Source organism: Anguilla anguilla, chromosome 7 (genome assembly GCF_013347855.1).
Source record: "Anguilla anguilla isolate fAngAng1 chromosome 7, fAngAng1.pri, whole genome shotgun sequence".
NCBI classification, from domain to species: Eukaryota; Metazoa; Chordata; class Actinopteri; order Anguilliformes; family Anguillidae; genus Anguilla; species Anguilla anguilla.
Window position 1 is genome coordinate 513,493 of NC_049207.1, and position 18,484 is coordinate 531,976.

Consider the following 18,484-nt stretch of genomic DNA (forward strand, 5'->3'; position numbering starts at 1 on the left):
GCCATGAGCACCATACCACTGAACACCACAGCCCTGAGCACCATACCCCTAAACACCACAGCCCTGAGCACCATACCACTGAACACCACAGCCCTGAGCACCATACCACTGAACACCACAGCCCTGAGCACCATACCTCTGAGCAGCTCAAATTGCACACAGGACTGATCTGGAAAGCATTTACTAATAGGCATACATGGAGGATGCGTTTAAATATGTTCATATTTACTTTAAAGGGGACAGACAGGCCTCTAAATGTGGTGAAATTAAATGCCGGCTCTCTTCAGACTGACTCCGGTTCAGACAGGACTGTCCAGGTGAGGCTCATTCGCAGGGTTCTTTCATAACTAATAAAAATTCAAATATTTTCTGCAGTCTATGCCTATGAGTACAGGAGGAGAAACACACATTGGATGTGATTTCTTTAAACATTCCTCAGCATTGATAACTAACCGGATGTGTTGAAATGAAAAACAAATCACATACTCCTGTAGCTTTCATCTGAAACTTTGAAGCCGTGCGCTTCCGGGCTCGGCTCACCAAAACACGCTCGGAAACCACACCTAAAACTGTCACTTCTGCCGCACATTTGAGTGGAAAAAATACCCCGAATTGGTACAGCATGATAGCATTTTGTAGGTGAGACGAACAGTTTGCTGGGTTTCCGCGTGGTATGATTTGTGCGCCGCTCCACAGCGCGTGCGATAGCTCGGCAAAGGTGCTCCGAATGTGGGAACGGTCTAAAATGGTGCTCGAGAGATTATAATTACATTTGCAACCTACATCACTCTCCCACCCTCTCTCATCGCTCCCTCTCTCTCTCATTCACTCACTCACGACTGCACAATAAAGGGATCTTTGAAAAAATTCAAGGGAGAGAGACGTGCGAGAGAGAAGGGGAGGAGGAGAGAGAGGGGAGGGGGGAACGGCGTATGCTTGTATACAACAACCCCGATTTCCATTTTTTCCCAACTCGTAATGTATTTAATTCAAGTGAAACGTAATCATGACGTGTAGCGTCATTAATCTCCTCGCCGCCTCTCCCGTAAGTACACTGAGCCTTACTTTCATCACAAAAATTCTTTTATATAAAAAAATACTTATGAATGCATATATGTGCACATTTATAGGCGATTATACGTAACTGCAGTGTTTTTGCATTCCGGTGAAACAGTACTTAAATTATTATTTTATTACGACCAGTCTATTGTTTTTAAACAACTATCTGACGACGACTTTTGCAAATATGGCAAATAATCTTCAATGTATATGGTACGTACAATATTTAAAATAATTGTACGTACAATCTCCGCATTTATTTTACAGCCTTTTCTTTTGCATGTGTTGCAGTAGCGGGTGGTCGCAGTGATTGGCGGTTTTGCATACATGTCGCTGTGTTCACTTGAGTAGTTCTGGCTGTACGAAGCCAGTGTAGCCCTATGTAACGCGGGTGTCCAGTTGTATGACCATCGTGTTAAACTCTGGATTAAACAGAACATCAAAACTAAAATTTTGCAACTTAGACGAGGGCCTAAATACTGGCAAGTACCTGCAACAGATATGCCTCTGCCCAACTGTAACAGACTCCTACAATTTATGAAGTAAAAAAGTAACCCAAAGTAAATCCACAAGCACATGTAAGACTTATAAAATATTGATACGTTAACTTTAGCAAAGTTTTCGGTAAGAAGGCACATCGTATTTTAAAAGTGTATTACATTTGAATATACTATATTTCACTAATTTATGCATATATGTTGCGTTTGTTCTTTTATATTTGTATTTACTAATCGTCAGAATAGCTTCGTGAAATAACTTATAGGCCTACGTAGCAGAACATTAAATATATGAGACCAAAGTATGAAAAAAGTAACACAGAAAACGCGAAACTGTCCAATTCGTGCCATTTTGGACAACTGCTTTTCAGTTACAAAATATGAACTGGCAACATATCAAGAGATTCGAGGAAACCACTATCGTCGGTAGGCTAAACACCATAGCAGTTGATTATCTCATTCTTTTGTCAGGATGTAGGAAGGAATAATTTGGATTAAGCAGAGGTACGACTACCTCATACTGTCACCACGAATTTGAGTCGTAAACAGCCATTATCACATTTCTGCTGCTACCGCTGCTACTCACTACTACAAACATTACTATTACGGCCGACTGCTTGTCCTAACGTCACCTCTTTGGAGTAACTAGCTCCGGCATTCACCCCACTCTTGGGTACGTAGCTTTCAACAAAAGTAGCAAACGTGTAAACGTAACCTTTAAAAAAACCTGTCTTTATGGGGAAAATCTTTCAAGTGTGACGTTGAGTTTGGTAGGCTATTTGTGAGCAAGCAGGGCAGTGTGTGAAAGAAGCGCCGTAATTTTGAGAGGGCGGAGAGATTGGCAGAGAAATTCAAAATGAAATCCACGATGGCACTTCGTGCACTCGTTTCTTCCCCTTCCACTAATCTTTTGTTGTAAATTTTAGAGAGAAAGGCGATGGGAGACGCCTGCGAGAGCCATGACGCTCAGTGGTTGGCCTTTTATCCGTAAAACCAGATAACAGCAATGATATTAGTAAGATATAAACAACATTTATTAGCTATTATGTTCGTGATAAATATGGGACAGTGTGTTAAATCACCGTTTAATTGCATCCGAAATTATCTTAAACTACGCGAAGGGAACCTCTTTTGAGAGGGTTTTCTGCAACGCTTCTACATTCGTGTGTGTGTGTTGGCACTTATTTATTTCATTAATGTGGCTTTTTAATTGAGATGGCCGCGGGAGAAGCGGAGAGCGACTGAAAATGGTTGCGCGTTATTGACGCACATCTTGCAGCGAGAGGAAATTCCTCTTGAGATAAGAAACAGACATGTCATCTGCGCGCGTCTCTGGCACTCCCGTAGCGTGCTACAAACCTGCTCGCCGTAGAATCGCTCACTTTCACAACTTTAATGTTAAATGGAATGTATTATTACTAACGAGGAGTATATATATATATATATATATATATATATATATATATATATATATATATATATATATATATATATATATATAATGCAGTGCATAAGTATTTGGACAGTGACAATTTTTTGTTTTGGTTGTATACTCAGGCACATGGGATTTGAAATAAACCAAAGAATAGGACGTTAAAGTGCAGACTGTCAGCTCCCTGTAGGCGATCCATGCAGGAACTACAGCCATTCAGTCCCCAATGTTATGGGGCTCTAAAGTAATTGGACAATTGGCTGCTCAGCTGTTTCTTGGCCAGTTGTGTCTTTGCAGCATAGGTCATGCTAACAAAAGGTCTAGATTTGGTTCCCTGTGTGGAATTTGCATTTGGAGTCTGTTGCTATTGTCTCTCAACACGAGGACCACAGAAGTGTCAGTGCCAGTATAGCAGCCTGCCTATCGCAAGGCTGAGAAGTCAGAATAAATTGGCCAGAGATGTAGCTAAAACATTGGGTGTGTCAAAATAACCTGTCAGACCACTGTGGTGGATGACCTAAGAATACTTTCAAACATGTAGAAATTACCGCTTTTCAACTGTCAAACAGATCAAGAACACTCTCCAGGATGTAGGCATGGTTGTGTCAAAGACTTCCATAAGCCATAAGGAGAAGACTACACCAGCATAACCTCAAATGGTTCACTGCAAGGTGCACACCACTGCTAAGCCCCAAAGACAGAATGGAAAGGTTACAGTTTGCTGAAAAAAAACTGTAGAATTCTGTAACAGAGTCTTATGGACAGATTAGTATTAACCTGTCCCAAAATGATGGAAAGAGGAAAGTGTGGAAAAAGAAAGGAACTGCTCAAGATCCGAAGTACCCCACCCCCCATCTGTGAAACATGGTGGAGGTAGTGTTATGGTTTGGGCATGCATGGCTGAAACTGGAACTGGCTCCCAGGTCTTCATTGCCGACTGAAGCAGCAGGATGAATTCTGAAGTGTACAGAAACATTTGCTTATCTGCTCAAGGTGGAATGTTCTTGAATGGCCAAGTCAATCACCTGACTTGAATCTAATTGAATATGCTTTTCACTTGATGAAGACAAAGGCAAAAAGCCCCAGAAACAAACAGGAACTGAAGATGGCTACAGAACAGGCCTGGCAGAGCATCACCAGGGAAGTGCAGTACAGGCCTGGCAGAGCAGCACCAGGGAAGTGCAGTACAGACCTGGCAGAGCAGCACCAGGGAAGTGCAGTACAGGCCTGGCAGAGCAGCACCAGGGAAGTGCAGTACAGGCCTGGCAGAGCAGCACCATGGAAGTGCAGAACAGCACCAGGGAAGTGCAGTACAGGCCTGGCAGAGCAGCACCAAGGAAGTGCAGTACAGGCCTGGCAGAGCAGCACCAGGGAAGTGCAGTACAGGCCTGGCAGAGCAGCACCAAGGAAGTGCAGTACAGGCCTGGCAGAGCAGCACCAGGGAAGTGCAGAGCAGCCCCAGGAAAGTGCAGTACAGGCCTGGCAGAGCAGCACCAGGGAAGTGCGGTGCAGCACCAGGGAAGTGCAGTACAGGCCTGGCAGAGCAGCACCAGGGAAGTGCAGTACAGGCCTGGCAGAGCAGCACCAGGGAAGTGCAGTACAGGCCTGGCAGAGCAGCACCAGGGAAGTGCAGAGCAGCACCAGGGGAGACACTCAGCACCTGCTGATGTCTGTGGCTCCGGCTTCAGGCAAATGAAAAGGGTTTGCAGCTAAGTACTAAGTATGACAACATTATTTAAAATTATGTTAATTTGTCTAATTAAATTTACTCCCCAAAAAATGAGGGACTATGTATAAAAAGGGCTGTAATTCTTATACAGGTCACCCAATATGGATGTAAATACCCTGAAATTAAAGCGGATAGTCTGCATTTTAAACTCATTTTCATTGTTTCATTTCAAATCCAATGCGCTGCAGTACAGAAACAAAACAAAAATAGTGTCACTGTCCAAATACTTACACACTGTATATATACTGTGAGCTCCATAATGATAGGGACAAATCATTTTGTTACTTGATTTGGGTCTGTACTCCAGAATACTAAGTTTGTAATGAAACAACTCACATGTGGTTAAAGTGCACTTTCACAGCTTTTATTTAAGGGTATTTTTATACACTGGAAATTAAAACACTTTTTATATACAGTCCCCCCATTTCAGGGCACCATAATGTTTGGGACATATTACTGTTTTGTAAATTAAAGCAGTCATGTTTAGTACTTTCTCACATGTCCTTTGCATGCAATGACTGCTTGAAGTCTGTGACCCACAGACATCACCAGGTGCCGAGTATCTTTTCTGGTAATGCTCAGACATCACCAGGTGCCGAGTATCTTCTCTGGTAATGCTCACCCATGTCCGTACTGCAACCAGCTCCTGCGTGTTTCAGGGGCTGGTCGTGTTAAGTTTTCTCTTCAGCATAAGAAAAACATGTTCAGTTGGATTCAGACCAGGTTAATGACTTAGCCAGTTAAGAAATGTCCAGTTTCGGGCTTTGTCAAAACTTATTTGTTGCTTCAGCAGTATGTTTGGGATCATTGTCCTCCTGTAGAATAAAGTCCTGTCCAATGAGTTAGGAGGCATTTGCTTGAACTTGAGCGGATAATATGCTTCTGTATACTTCAGAGATCATTCTGCTGCTATCAGCAGTTATATCTTCAGTGAAGACAAAGTGAGCCAGTACCTGTGGCAGCCATACATGCCCAAACCATAACACTCCCACCACCATGTTTAGCAGATGAGGGAAGGGGGTGTGTGTGTGGAGGGGGGGGGGGGGGTGCTTTGGATCTTGGGCAGTTCCTTTGGCCTCCACATGTTGCTTGTGCTGACTCTCCGATACAAGTGAATCTTGGTCTCATCTGTCCACAAGACCTACTGCCATAACTCTGCGGGACAGGCTGTTTTGTTGGTATGTCTTAGTGAACTCCAGCCTGGCCATCCTGTTTTAGTGGTTACCTGGTATGTCTTAGTGAACTCCAGCCTGCCATCCTGTTTTAGTGGTTACCTGGTATGTCTTAGTGAACTCTAGCCTGCCATCCTGTTTTAGTGGTTACCTAGTGCTTTGCATCTTGCAGTGTAGGCTCTTTAGTTCTGTTTATGAAGTTTTCTGCTGACATTAGTCACTGACACATCCACACCTGCCTCCTGAAGAGTGTCTTCTGCTGACATTAGTCACTGACACATCCACACCTGCCTCCTGAAGAGTGTCTTCTGCTCGGTCGGACAGGTTTGTGACAGGTTTTAATTTCCTTTATTATGGTGAGAATTCTTCAGTCATAAACTGTAGGTCTTCCTTGGCCTACCAGGCCCTTTGTGGTCACTGAGCTCACCGAGCACTCTTACTTCTCTAGGATGTTCCAAACAGATTGGTTTGGTAAGCCTGAGGTTTGGCCTATTGTCTCTGACTGTTTTTCCTTATTTCTCAGCTTGATAATGCTTCCTTGACTTTCATTGGCACATCTCTGGTCCTTATTTTGACAGATGCCAATAACAGACTCCAGAGGTAATCAAAAGGCTAGAATCAAGACTAGATACTGCAAGCTGTCTTATACCTGCTATGAGTAAACAATTCAGCACACCTATTCACCAAAAACACTTGTGAAGCCATATGTCCCAAACATTATGGTGCCCTGAAATGGGGGATCTATGTGTAAAAAGTACTATAATTTCTACTTGGTGAAACCAAAATGTATGAAAAAATACCTTTTAATAAAAGCTGAGAATCTGCACTTTAACACGTGAATTGTTTCATTACAAATCTAAAATTGTGGAGTACAGAGCTAAATCAAGAAAAAATGTCTTTGCCCCAAACATTATGGAACTGTATGTGTGTGCGTGTACATGTGTGTGAGAGAGTGTGTGTATGTGTGTGAGTGTGTGTACATGAGTGTGACAGTGTGTGTATGTGTGAGAGAGAGATAATAATGTGTGTGTGTGTAAGTGTGAGAGTGTGTGTGTGAGCGAGACACTGTGTGTATGTGTCTGTGCTTGTGTGTGTGTATGAGTCTGCATGCGTGTGTAAGTGTGAAAGAGTTTGTATAGTGTGTTTATTTATGAGTGTGTGTACGTGTATAAGTGCGAGAGAGTGTGTGATTGCACACCTGTGCTGGACTGTGTGACTACAGAACCTGTGCTGGACTGTGTCACTGTATGCCTGTGCTGGACTGTGTGACTACAGAACCTGTGCTGGACTGTGTCACTGTATGCCTGTGCTGGACTGTGTCACTGTACGCCTGTGTTGGACTGTGTCACTGTATGCCTGTGTTGGACTGTGTCACTGTACGCCTGTGTTGGACTGTGTGGCTGTGCTGGACTGTGTTACTGTATGCCTGTGTTGGACTGTGTGGTTGTGCTGGACTGTGTGACTGTAGGCCTGTGTTGGATTATGTGGCTGTGCTGGACTGTGTGGCTGTGCTGGACTGTGTTACTTTACACCTGTGCTTATTACAGGATGGAAAGGGTGATCTCTGCCTCCTCTGTTGGCTTCCCTATCCCTCTATTCTCTCGTCCTCCCTCTCCATCCCTCTTTTCTGTCCATCACTATCTCTCTGCCTCTGTGTGCTCACTCGGGCTGTCTCTTTCTCTCCCCTCATCCCTTTCGGTCTCTTCCTTTCTTCCTCCCGCTTTCTCTGTAATTCGCCATGTTGGCAGGGCCAGTCTACCAGCTGATATCAGCATTCACTGGCAGAATGCCAGCTGGCAGCTCTGTGGGCAGAGAGAGAGAGAGAGAAGCAAGGAGAGAGAGAGAAGCAGGGAGACAGAGAGGGAGGAAGGGAGAGAGGGGTAGAAAGGAAGAGAGAGAGGGGGAGAGAGAGCACAGAGAGGGAGAGAGGGAGACAGAGATGAAGGAAGAAAGGGAGAGAGAGGGGGAGAGAGAAGGGTAGACAGGAAGAGAGAGGGGGAGAGAGGGAGCACAGGGAGGGAGAGAGAATGAATGGAAACCTGTGACAGAGGGAAGGAGGGAGGGAGGATGAGAGAGACGGGGGAGGGGAAAAGGGGAGGGAGAAACTGGGAAAAAGAGGGAACAATAATGCCAGATGCAGACAGAGAGAGGGGGAGAGAGAGAGAGACAGAGAGGGAGAGACAGAGACAGAGAGAGAGGGACAGATAGAGAGGCTGTGCTGCCCTTGAGTCATGACTGAATCAAAATGTCAGCCAGCACATTAGAGTGAGTGTCGGTGGCTGTATCTCCATCAGGGGGCAGTGTGGCAGTTTGCATGATCCACTCCTGGCTTCCTGTCACAAATCAGTGGAGCCAGGATGGACCACATAAAAATGGAAATTTGTCAGCTCTAGTAAAATGGCAGATGTTAACATATTTTATTCAGTAAAATGTGAAATATATCCATGTAAATGTGCTTTAATGTGCCTTGAACCCCTCTTTGTTTATAAACGTACCCCCACACAACACATCAGCTGTTTTAAAGGAGCCCCCTCTCTGCTGTGAATGATTCATTCCATCCTCCCAAATTGCAGGATGCGGACCAGACCCAGATAAGAAGCGACTCTGGACCAGATTTGCGACTGCTGTGCTGAATCAATCCAGATCCTGAATCAGCCCAGATCCGGTCCAGAATCGCTTGCTATCTGGGGAAGTACTCAAATCAAAAAGAAAGAGCAGCTTGCTGAGAGACTTTTGAACACAGGTATAGGTAAACAAGGGCAGAGGGTTAGGGTTAGGGTTAGGGTTAGGGCAGAGGCTGTAATTTCAATAAAATGAGGAATAAAAACCACAGCTGCTAGTCTGAGTCTATTAAAACCACCCGCTAGTCTGAGTCTATTAAAACCACCCGTCAGTCTGAGTCTATTAAAACCACCCGCTAGTCTGAGTCTATTAAAACCACCCGTCAGTCTGAGTCTATTAAAACCACCCGCTAGTCTGAGTCTATTAAAACCACCCGTCAGTCTGAGTCTATTAAAACCACCCGCTAGTCTGAGTCTATTAAAACCACCCGTCAGTCTGAGTCTATTAAAACCACCCGCTAGTCTGAGTCTATTAAAACCACCCGTCAGTCTGAGTCTATTAAAACCACCCGCTAGTCTGAGTCTATTAAAACCACCCGCTAGTCTGAGTCTATTAAAACCACAGCTGCTAGTCTGAGTCTATTAAAACCACCTGTCAGTCTGAGTCTATTAAAACCACCCGCTAGTCTGAGTCTATTAAAACCAGCCGCTAGTCTGAGTCTATTAAAACCACAGCTGCTAGTCTGAGTCTATTAAAACCACCCGCTAGTCTGAGTCTATTAAAACCACAGCTGCTAGTCTGAGTCTATTAAAACCACAACTGCTAGTCTGAGTCTATTAAAACCACAACTGCTAGTCTGAGTCTATTAAAACCAGCTGCTAGTCTGAGTCTATTAAAACCACCCGCTAGTCTGAGTCTATTAAAACCAGCTGCTAGTCTGAGTCTATTAAAACCACCCGCTAGTCTGAGTTTATTAAAACCACCCGCTAGTCTGAGTCTATTAAAACCACCCACTAGTCTGAGTCTATTAAAACCAGCTGCTAGTCTGAGTCTATTAAAACCACCCGCTAGTCTGAGTCTATTAAAACCACCCGCTAGTCTGAGTCTATTAAAACCACCCGCTAGTCTGAGTTTATTAAAACCACCCGCTAGTCTGAGTCTATTAAAACCACCCGCTAGTCTGAGTCTATTAAAACCACCCGCTAGTCTGAGTCTATTAAAACCACCCGCTAGTCTGAGTCTATTAAAACCAGCCGCTAGTCTGAGTCTATTAAAACCACAGCTGCTAGTCTGAGTCTATTAAAACCACCTGTCAGTCTGAGTCTATTAAAACCACCCGCTAGTCTGAGTCTATTAAAACCACCCGCTAGTCTGAGTCTATTAAAACCACCCGCTAGTCTGAGTCTATTAAAACCAGCCGCTAGTCTGAGTCTATTAAAACCACCCGCTAGTCTGAGTCTATTAAAACCAGCTGCTAGCCGCAAGTTTACGAGAAACACACCTGCAAGTCAGACTATACATTTGTTTGCATGTGTGCATTGTGTGTGTAATTGCTATGTGAGTGTAGCTGTATTGTGTGTGTGAGCGTAGCTGTACTATGTGTGTGAGTATAGCTGTACTGTGTGAGTGTAGCTGTACTGTGTGTGTGAGCGTAGCTGTACTGTGTGTGAGCGTCGCTGTACTGTGTGAGTGTAGCTGTACTATGTGTGAGTGTAGCTGTACTGTGTGTGTGAGCGTAGCTGTACTGTGTGAGTGTAGCTGTACTGTTTAAAGTCACTGTGAGCGTAGCTGTACTGTGTGAGCATAGCTGTACTTTTTAAAGTCACTGTGTGAGTGCAGGAAGGGCGCAAGGGGAAGGGACTGCTTCCTGTCCCTCGTTGCTCCCATGTACAGCTCTTTCAGGACTCATTTCTGATTCAGATGAAGTGTCATAATAGTGTATACTCACACACAGGCCCCTCCCTCTGACTCACACACAGGCCCCTCCCTCTGACTCACACACAGGCCCCTCCCTCTGCCTCACACACAGGACCCTCCCTCCGCCACTGATGGAAGTCATTGAAACTGAGTCATTAAATGCTCATACTTTTCTGTTACTGCAGAACTTCCTCTTTAGACTGCAGAACCTCCTCTTTAGACTGCAGAACCTCCTCTTTAGACTGCAGAACATCCTCTTTAGACTGCATCTCCACTCCTCCAGCCTGCCCTCTCTAGAACCTTTCCCAGCCTGATTTAGCTGGAACTTTTCTTTTTTTCAGTCTGTGGGTCTTTGCTGTTTATGTAATATGGTTTAATGCTCATTAGAGTAGTTTTAACTTCTTGTTTATAATTTAATGTACTGCAGGGTAGTTTCTCCTTGTTTACAGTTTAATGTCTTTGCAACAACGATTATCATTATTATTATTATTACCATACTAATTTCAGTCCACTTCTGAGCACTATCAGAGCTACAGACACAAACCTGCACAGATGCTGAAGGTGGAGGTGAAGATGCTGGTGATGATGATGATGATGGTGATGATGATGGTGTTTTTCAGGGAGCTGTAGCAGGGGCTCAGAAGGACTGGAATCACTGTATCTGTTCCTCCCTCTGCAAACAGACCGGAGCATGTCACACTCACTCTAAAGGTGAGACCACACAGATGTACTGTTCCAGAGAGACCATGCACCTGTACTGCTGTGTTCACTCAGAGATGTGCTGTTCCAGAGAGACCATGCACCTGTACTGCTGTGTTCACTCAGAGATGTGCTGTTCTAGAGAGACCATGCACCTGTACTGCTGTGTTCACTCAGAGATGTGCTGTTCCAGAGAGACCATGCACCTGTACTGCTGTGTTCACTCAGAGATGTGCTGTTCCAGAGAGACCATGCACCTGTACTGCTAATGTGTTCATTCAGAATCACACAGAAGCTGTTGAATGCCTCTCTGAAAACTCTCACAACACAAGCTTCCATTCCTACACACTGAAATCCGATCATATGAACCCCTTTCTTCCTGATTTCACTTAAAAACAAGTTTACATTAAAAGCATTTCATTCCTCTCTCCCTCTCTGTTTCCCTACATCTCTCCCTCAGAGTATGGATTCCCCTCCGGAGTGTGTGCTGGCTCTGTCCTGTGACCCACCCCAGATGTCCCCCCCCCTCCCCGCCCTGGACCACAGCCCCCTCCCCACCTTGGACCACAGCCCCCTCCCCCTGCAGCACACCCCACCCTCCCCCCAACCGCACCGTGACCATGACGATGAGCCGGAGCAGGAGGAGGAGGAAGAGGAGGATGAAGAGGAGCTGTCGCCCCCCCCGTCCCCGCTGTTCCCGGGCGGGGGGCTGGGCGGGGGGCCGGGCGGGGAGCTGGGTTTCGGAGCTCTGGAGCGTGCCCTGTGCTCCAGTCAGGACCCCCGGAGCAGCGCAGAGCTGGACCTGCAGCTGTTCCACAACGGCCGGCCGGCCGGGGCGGGGCAGGAGGGGGTGGGGCAGGGGGCGGGGCTGCAGCTCAGGTTCCCCTGTAAAGTGTGTGGGAAGAGGTTCCGTTTCAACAGCATACTGTCTCTGCACGCCCGAGCCCACACTCTGGACCGCGAGCGCGAACGCGAGCGCCACCACAACCCCAACCCGCCGCTGGAGACGGGGAGTCCCGTCGGCCTGCCCACCCTCAGCCCGCCTGCTGTGACCCCGCCCCCGCCCCCCACAGAGGGGGCCGTGCCCCTCGCCCCCGCTGAAGACCCCGCCTCTCAGGTGGCGTCCTCGTTCCGCTGCCACGCCTGCAAGGGGAAGTTCCGCACGGCCGGAGAGCTGTCCCGCCACGTCCGCATCCTGCACAACCCCTACAAGTGCAGCATGTGCGCTTTCTCCGCCAGCCAGGAGGAGGCGCTGGCCGCGCACCTGCAGGAGAGCCACGCCCCTGAGAGCCCTGGCCCCGCTCCCGGCCCCGCCCCCCTGCCGCTCCCCCTGCCCGCGTTCCGCTGCGACACCTGCGGACAGCGCTTCACGCAGTCCTGGTTTCTGAAGGGCCACATGCGCAAGCACAAGGCCTCCCTTGACCACAAGTGTCAGGTGTGTGGGCGGGGCTTCAAGGAGCCCTGGTTCCTGAAGAACCACATGAAGGTGCACCTGAACAAGCTGGGCCTGAAAGCGGGCGGGGCCTCAGGAGCCGGGGCCTCAGGGGGCGGGGCCTCAGGGGGCGGTGCCGGGGAGCAGAGCAAGGCCCCCCCCAGGAGCCAGGCGTTTGGGGCGCTGTACTCCAGCCTGCTCCTGGCGCGTGGGGGCGGGGCCAGGGCGGGGCCTGGGGAGGCCGGAGAGCCCAGTAAGGCCTCGCTGCTGAGTTACCTGGGGTTGCCAGGCGACGGGGGCGGCAGCTGCATGGAGAGGCTGCAGGCTGTGGCGCAGGTGGCTGAGAGGGGCGGGGCCAGCGCTGGGGGCGGGGCCAGCATGGGGGCAGGGGGAGCAGCTGTCTGGCAGCTGGTGGCGCGTAGTTTAGCCTCCAGCCAGCAGGGGCAGCAGCGCGTACAGAAGAGCTCGGTGGCCGGCGAGGCAGAGCAGGTGCGTGCGTACCTGGAGGGCCTGCTGTCGCGAGCCGACGCCCGAGCCGACGCCCCTGCCGCGCCCTGGGAGTGCCCGGACTGCGGGAAGCTGTTCGGCTCGCTGCCACAGGCTATCGCTCACGCACGTGTGCACACCCACAGACCCCACAGGGAGGAGCCCAGGAAACCTGGCCATGCCCCCAAAACCCCCGCACCCCACACCCCAAAAACAACCGCCCCTTTACTGCACCCTGCTGGAGGATTACACTCCGGCATCAGCCACAACCAAGGTAAAGCACACACTCACACACACATATAACATATGACATATAACATCATGTAACAGCAGAAATACAGCACACATGCGCACACACACACACACACCCGCACGCACACACACACACTCACACTCTCTCTCTTTTCTCCTCTATCATCTCCTCCCTCTGTCTCTCCACCTGTGTCAGGTGAGAATGGATTACGGGCAGGCTCGGTCAGAGAGAGGGTGAGGGGGACAGGTGTGAAAGACTGTCCGTACTGCGGAAAAGCATTCCGCTCCTCTCACCACCTGAAGGTACACCTACGAGTGCATACAGGTATATCCCAGCCCATCTCCCCACACCTGCCTACAGCATCCCAGCCCATCTCCCCACACCTGCCTACAGCATCTCATCCCATCTCCCCACACCTGCCTACAACATCTCATCCCATCTCCCCACACCTGCCTACAACATCTCAGCCCATCTCCCCACACCTGCCTACAGCATCTCCCCACACCTGCCTACAACATCTCAGCCCATCTCCCCACACCTGCCTACAGCATCTCATCCCATCTCCCCACACCTGCCTACAGCATCTCAGCCCATCTCCCCACACCTGCCTACGGCATCCCAGCCCATCTCCCCACACCTGCCTACAGCATCTCATCCCATCTCCCCACACCTGCCTACAACATCTCATCCCATCTCCCCACACCTGCCTACAACATCTCAGCCCATCTCCCCACACCTGCCTACAGCATCTCCCCACACCTGCCTACAACATCTCAGCCCATCTCCCCACACCTGCCTACAGCATCTCCCCACACCTGCCTACAACATCTCATCCCATCTCCCCACACCTGCCTACAGCATCTCAGCCCATCTCCCCACACCTGCCTACAACATCTCATCCCATCTCCCCACACCTGCCTACAACATCCCAGCCCATCTCCCCACACCTGCCTACAGCATCTCAGCCCATCTCCCCACACCTGCCTACAGCATCTCAGCCCATCTCCCCACACCTGCCTACAGCATCTAATCCCATCTCCCCACACCTGCCTACAGCATCTCATCCCATCTCCCCACACCTGCCTACAACATCTCAGCCCATCTCCCCACACCTGCCTACAGCATCTCATCCCATTTCCCCACACCTGCCTACAGCATCTCAGCCCATCTCCCCACACCTGCCTACAACATCACATCCCATCTCCCCACACCTGCCTACAACATCTCAGCCCATCTCCCCACACCTGCCTACAGCATCCCAGCCCATCTCCCCATACCTGCCTACAACATCTCAGCCCATCTCCCCACACCTGCCTACAACATCTCATCCCATCTCCCCACACCTGCCTACAGCATCTCAGCCCATCTCCCCACGCCTGCCTACAGCATCTCAGCCCATCTCCCCACACCTGCCTACAACATCTCAGCCCATCTCCCCACACCTGCCTACAGCATCTCCCCACACCTGCCTACAACATCTCATCCCATCTCCCCACACTTGCCTACAGCATCCCAGCCCATCTCCCCACACCTGCCTACAGCATCTCATCCCATCTCCCCACACCTGCCTACAACATCTCAGCCCATCTCCCCACACCTGCCTACAGCATCTCATCCCATCTCCCCACACCTGCCTACAGCATCTCATCCCATCTACCCACACCTGCCTACAACATCTCAGCCCATCTCCCCACAACTGCCTACAGCATCTCATCCCATTTCCCCACACCTGCCTACAGCATCTCAGCCCATCTCCCCACACCTGCCTACAACATCTCATCCCATCTCCCCACACCTGCCTACAACATCTCAGCCCATCTCCCCACACCTGCCTACAGCATCCCAGCCCATCTCCCCACACCTGCCTACAACATCTCAGCCCATCTCCCCACACCTGCCTACAACACCTCATCCCATCTCCCCACACCTGCCTACAGCATCTCATCCCATCTCCCCACACCTGCCTACAACATCTCAGCCCATCTCCCCACACCTGCCTACATCTCATCCCATCTCCCCACACCTGCCTACAACTGTGTTTTTATCTGTTGCAGCAGTTGTACATCTGATAGAATGTGCGCGTGCGCTGACTATGTGTGTGTGTGTGTGTGTGTGTTAGTAGCTGACTCTGTGTGTGTGTATGTGCATTTGTAGCTGACTGTGTGTGTGTGTGCATTTGTAGCTGACTCTGTGTGTGTGTATGTGTGTGTTAGTAGCTGACTCTGTGTGTGTGTGTGCGTGTGTATGTGCATTTGTAGCTGACCCTGTGTGTGTGTGTGTGTGTATGTGCATTTGTAGCTGACTCTTTGTGTGTGTGTGTGTGTGTGTGTGTTAGTAACTGACTCTGTGTGTGTGTGTGTGTACGTGCATTTGTAGCTGACTGTGTGTGTGTGTTTCAGGTGAGAGGCCCTATAAGTGTCCACACTGTGACTATGCTGGCACACAGTCTGGGTCTCTGAAGTACCACTTGCAGAGACACCACCGTGAGCAGAGGAACTCTGCGCCCCCCTTAGCCTCTTCCCTGCCCCCCAGCCCCCGCCACCGGACTCCCCAGGAGGGTCCCTTCAGTAGGGCAGAGAACAGCGCTGACCCCGCCCCCAGCCCCGCCCCCAGACACGCCCAGGCGTGGCCCCGAGAGCGCAAGGCAGGCGGGCCCCAGAGGGGCGGGGCAGACCTAGAGGGCTTCCCGTATTCCATGGGGGCGGTGGCGGGGGGGTTCCCCAGGGGGGGGCAGAGGGGGTGGGGCAGGGTGCCCCCGGCGAAGCCGCCCAAAACGTCGCGGCGCAAAGCGCTGAGCACCACGCGGCTGCCGCCCCACGGGGACGCCTTCGAGCCCCTGGACCTGTCCCGCCGCCCCGGCCTGGAGGGAGGGGGCGGGGTCACGCTCAGCCAGTGCCTGTTCTGCCCCTTCCGCACGTCCTCCGCCGAGCTCATGGCCATGCACCTGCAGGTCAACCACACCAGCAAGTCCCGCCGCAAGCGCGTCTCCCCCGGCAACGCGCCCCCGCCGCCCCCCCGGCCCCTGGCCCTCTGGACCTCCTGCAGTAACTGGGCTGCCAGCAGGGCGGCGACAGCCAACGGCTTCTCACTGCAGGAGGAGGGCCCCAAAAGCCCAGACCCGCCCCCAAACCCCCGCAGCTGCACAGCGGGGGCCAGCACGGGCCCACAGGAGGAGGAGGAGGAGCAGGAGGAGGAGCAGGAGCAGGAGGAGGCGATGGAGGAGGAGGAGGAGGAGGAGGGGGAGAAGAACATTAGTTCCCTTGGCGATCTCCCAGGGGAAGAGGAAGATAGGGTCCTGGCTCCACCCTCCCCCTCCCACATGTGTGAGGAGGCTGAGTGAGGGGGGGGGGTGATGGGAGGGGTTTAGTGTTCTGCAGGAGGCACATGGACCATAGCAGTACCCCCCCATCTAGTCTGATAGGCTGCTGTACACACGCAGAGGCAGATCTGCAGTTTCATTGGTCTTCAACTCCTGTGCTTCCTCAACCCAGTATTGACAAACAGGAGCTTCCCCAGTACACCAACAATCAAATAAAGTAACAGTGCATTATGGGAAACAGGAAGAACATGACAGAAGGGTGATACTCATTAGAGCCGCTGTGTGTGTGTGTGTGTATGTGTATGTGTGTGTGTGCGTGCGTGCGTGTGTGTGAGTGTGTATGTGTGCAAGTGTGAGTGTCTGTATGTGTATGCACGTGTGTGTGTGTTCATGTGTGTCTGTGTGTGTGCATGTGTGTATGCCTGCGTGTCTGTGAGTGTGAGTGAGAGAGCGTGTGTGTGTGTGTACGTGTGTGTGTGTGTGTGTGTGTGAATGTGTGTGTGCGTGAGTGTGTACGAGTATGTATGTGTGTGTGTGTATGTGCATGTGTGAGTGTGTGTGTACGAGTGTGTGTGTGTGCGTGTGTGTGTGTGCATGTGTGTGTGTGTGTACGAGTGTGTGTGTGTGTGTGTGCGTGTGTGTGTGTGCATGTGAGTGTGAGAGTGTGTGTGTGTGTACGTGTGTGTGAGTGTGTACGTGTGAGTGTGTGCATGTGTGTGTGTGTGTGTGTGTTTGTGTGTGCATGTGTGTGTGTGTGTGTGTGTGTATGTGTAGTTAGGTGACTGTTTCTCAGCTCAAAGGGCTTCCATTCTCCCAAACTGTGAAAAAGCATTTCCCCAACAAAGTGGAAATAAAACCCAGCGTAACCCTGACAACGCTGCATAACCCTGACAACGCTGTGTAACCCTGACGACGCTGCGTCACCCTGGCAGCCTCTGCAGCATTGGGGTGGGGTACCCATGCTGCACCTGTGTGAGGATGCTGCGGAGGTCAGCATCAGCACCCGGGGTCCAGCCCAGACGGGACATTTCTGTTTAACTGTGGAGTAGGGAGGGAATATTTCTGTTTACATCAGGAATGCCAGGATTTGGCATGAGCCAATATCCCAGCATGCTCTCTGACCGTACCTGAGGACAGTTTTACCCTCCTGCAGAAAAAAGACCACCAACCAACGCTGTCGGACATTTCCTCCAAACACAAACACCTTTGAGCCGCTGGACAGAAAGACAAGAAAGAAACAAACAAGCAGGACTCGCAATTATCCTCTTTTCAGTCAGTAGATTTTTTTTTAAGATAAAGGAATTAACTATGAGAAACACTAACAAATTGATAGAATACCCAGTAGGAACTATGTAGCTTTTTAAGACAAAAAACAAACAAAAAACTGTTTATTTCATGTTATTATTTCAAGAAAAGCAAATATAGGAAATGGATATTAATATTAGTAAAAAGATAGTTATGAAAGAAGGCTGGAGAAGTCTACAGAACACTGTGTGAGAAGTCATGTTCCTAAAAGGCCTTTTATTTTGCATTGTTATTAGTAGACCAAACCTAGTCAGAAATAAAGTGAGTGTGTTAGAGTACCGCTGCGCAGAGCAGAGCCGACCTGGGAACCCCCTTCCTGTGCTCCCCAGAATAATATCCAGCCTGGCAACCTTGCCATCCAGGGATTGGGCACATGAGGGGGCGGTGTCAGGCGAGGGGTGTGGCCAGGTGAGGAGGTGGGGCCTGGCAAGGGGGCAGGGTCAGGTGGGGGATGGGGCCAGGCGAGGGGGCGGTGCCAGACAAGGGGGTGTGGCCAGGTGAGGGGGCGGAACTTGGAGAGGGGGCAGGTTCAGGTGGGGGGTGGGGCCAGGTGAGGGGGTAGTGCCAGATGAGGGGGTGTGGCCAGGTGAGGGGGTGGGGCTTGGCAAGGGGGCAGGGTCAG

The 18,484-nt window shown here is 50.2% G+C and overlaps 1 protein-coding gene across 2 annotated transcripts; it reads left to right on the top strand.

Annotated features, from left to right (window-relative positions):
- The first annotated feature begins 806 nt into the window (after window positions 1-806).
- znf219 (zinc finger protein 219) lies at window positions 807-16,958 on the top strand. Of its 2 annotated transcripts, XM_035424510.1 has the most exons (5): window positions 816-1,045; window positions 10,989-11,079; window positions 11,528-13,259; window positions 13,434-13,562; window positions 15,638-16,958. In XM_035424510.1, exons 3-5 carry the CDS (start codon window positions 11,531-11,533, stop codon window positions 16,576-16,578), a joined length of 2,799 nt encoding a protein of 932 aa, XP_035280401.1. In that variant the 5' UTR covers window positions 816-1,045; window positions 10,989-11,079; window positions 11,528-11,530; the 3' UTR covers window positions 16,579-16,958. The 2 variants fall into 2 exon arrangements, with proteins under 2 accessions (XP_035280400.1, XP_035280401.1); XM_035424509.1 differs by lacking the exon at window positions 15,638-16,958 and having other exon boundaries at window positions 807-1,045; window positions 13,434-15,442.
- Window positions 16,959-18,484: the final 1,526 nt, after the last annotated feature.

Bases quoted from the DNA above. Each gene is read 5' to 3' on its own strand.
- znf219 (XM_035424509.1), top strand. From the start codon at position 11,531: ATGGATTCCCCTCCGGAGTGTGTGCTGGCTCTGTCCTGTGACCCACCC. The intron at 13,260-13,433 runs GTAAAGCACACA...CACCTGTGTCAG, and splicing joins CGGCATCAGCCACAACCAAG to GTGAGAATGGATTACGGGCA.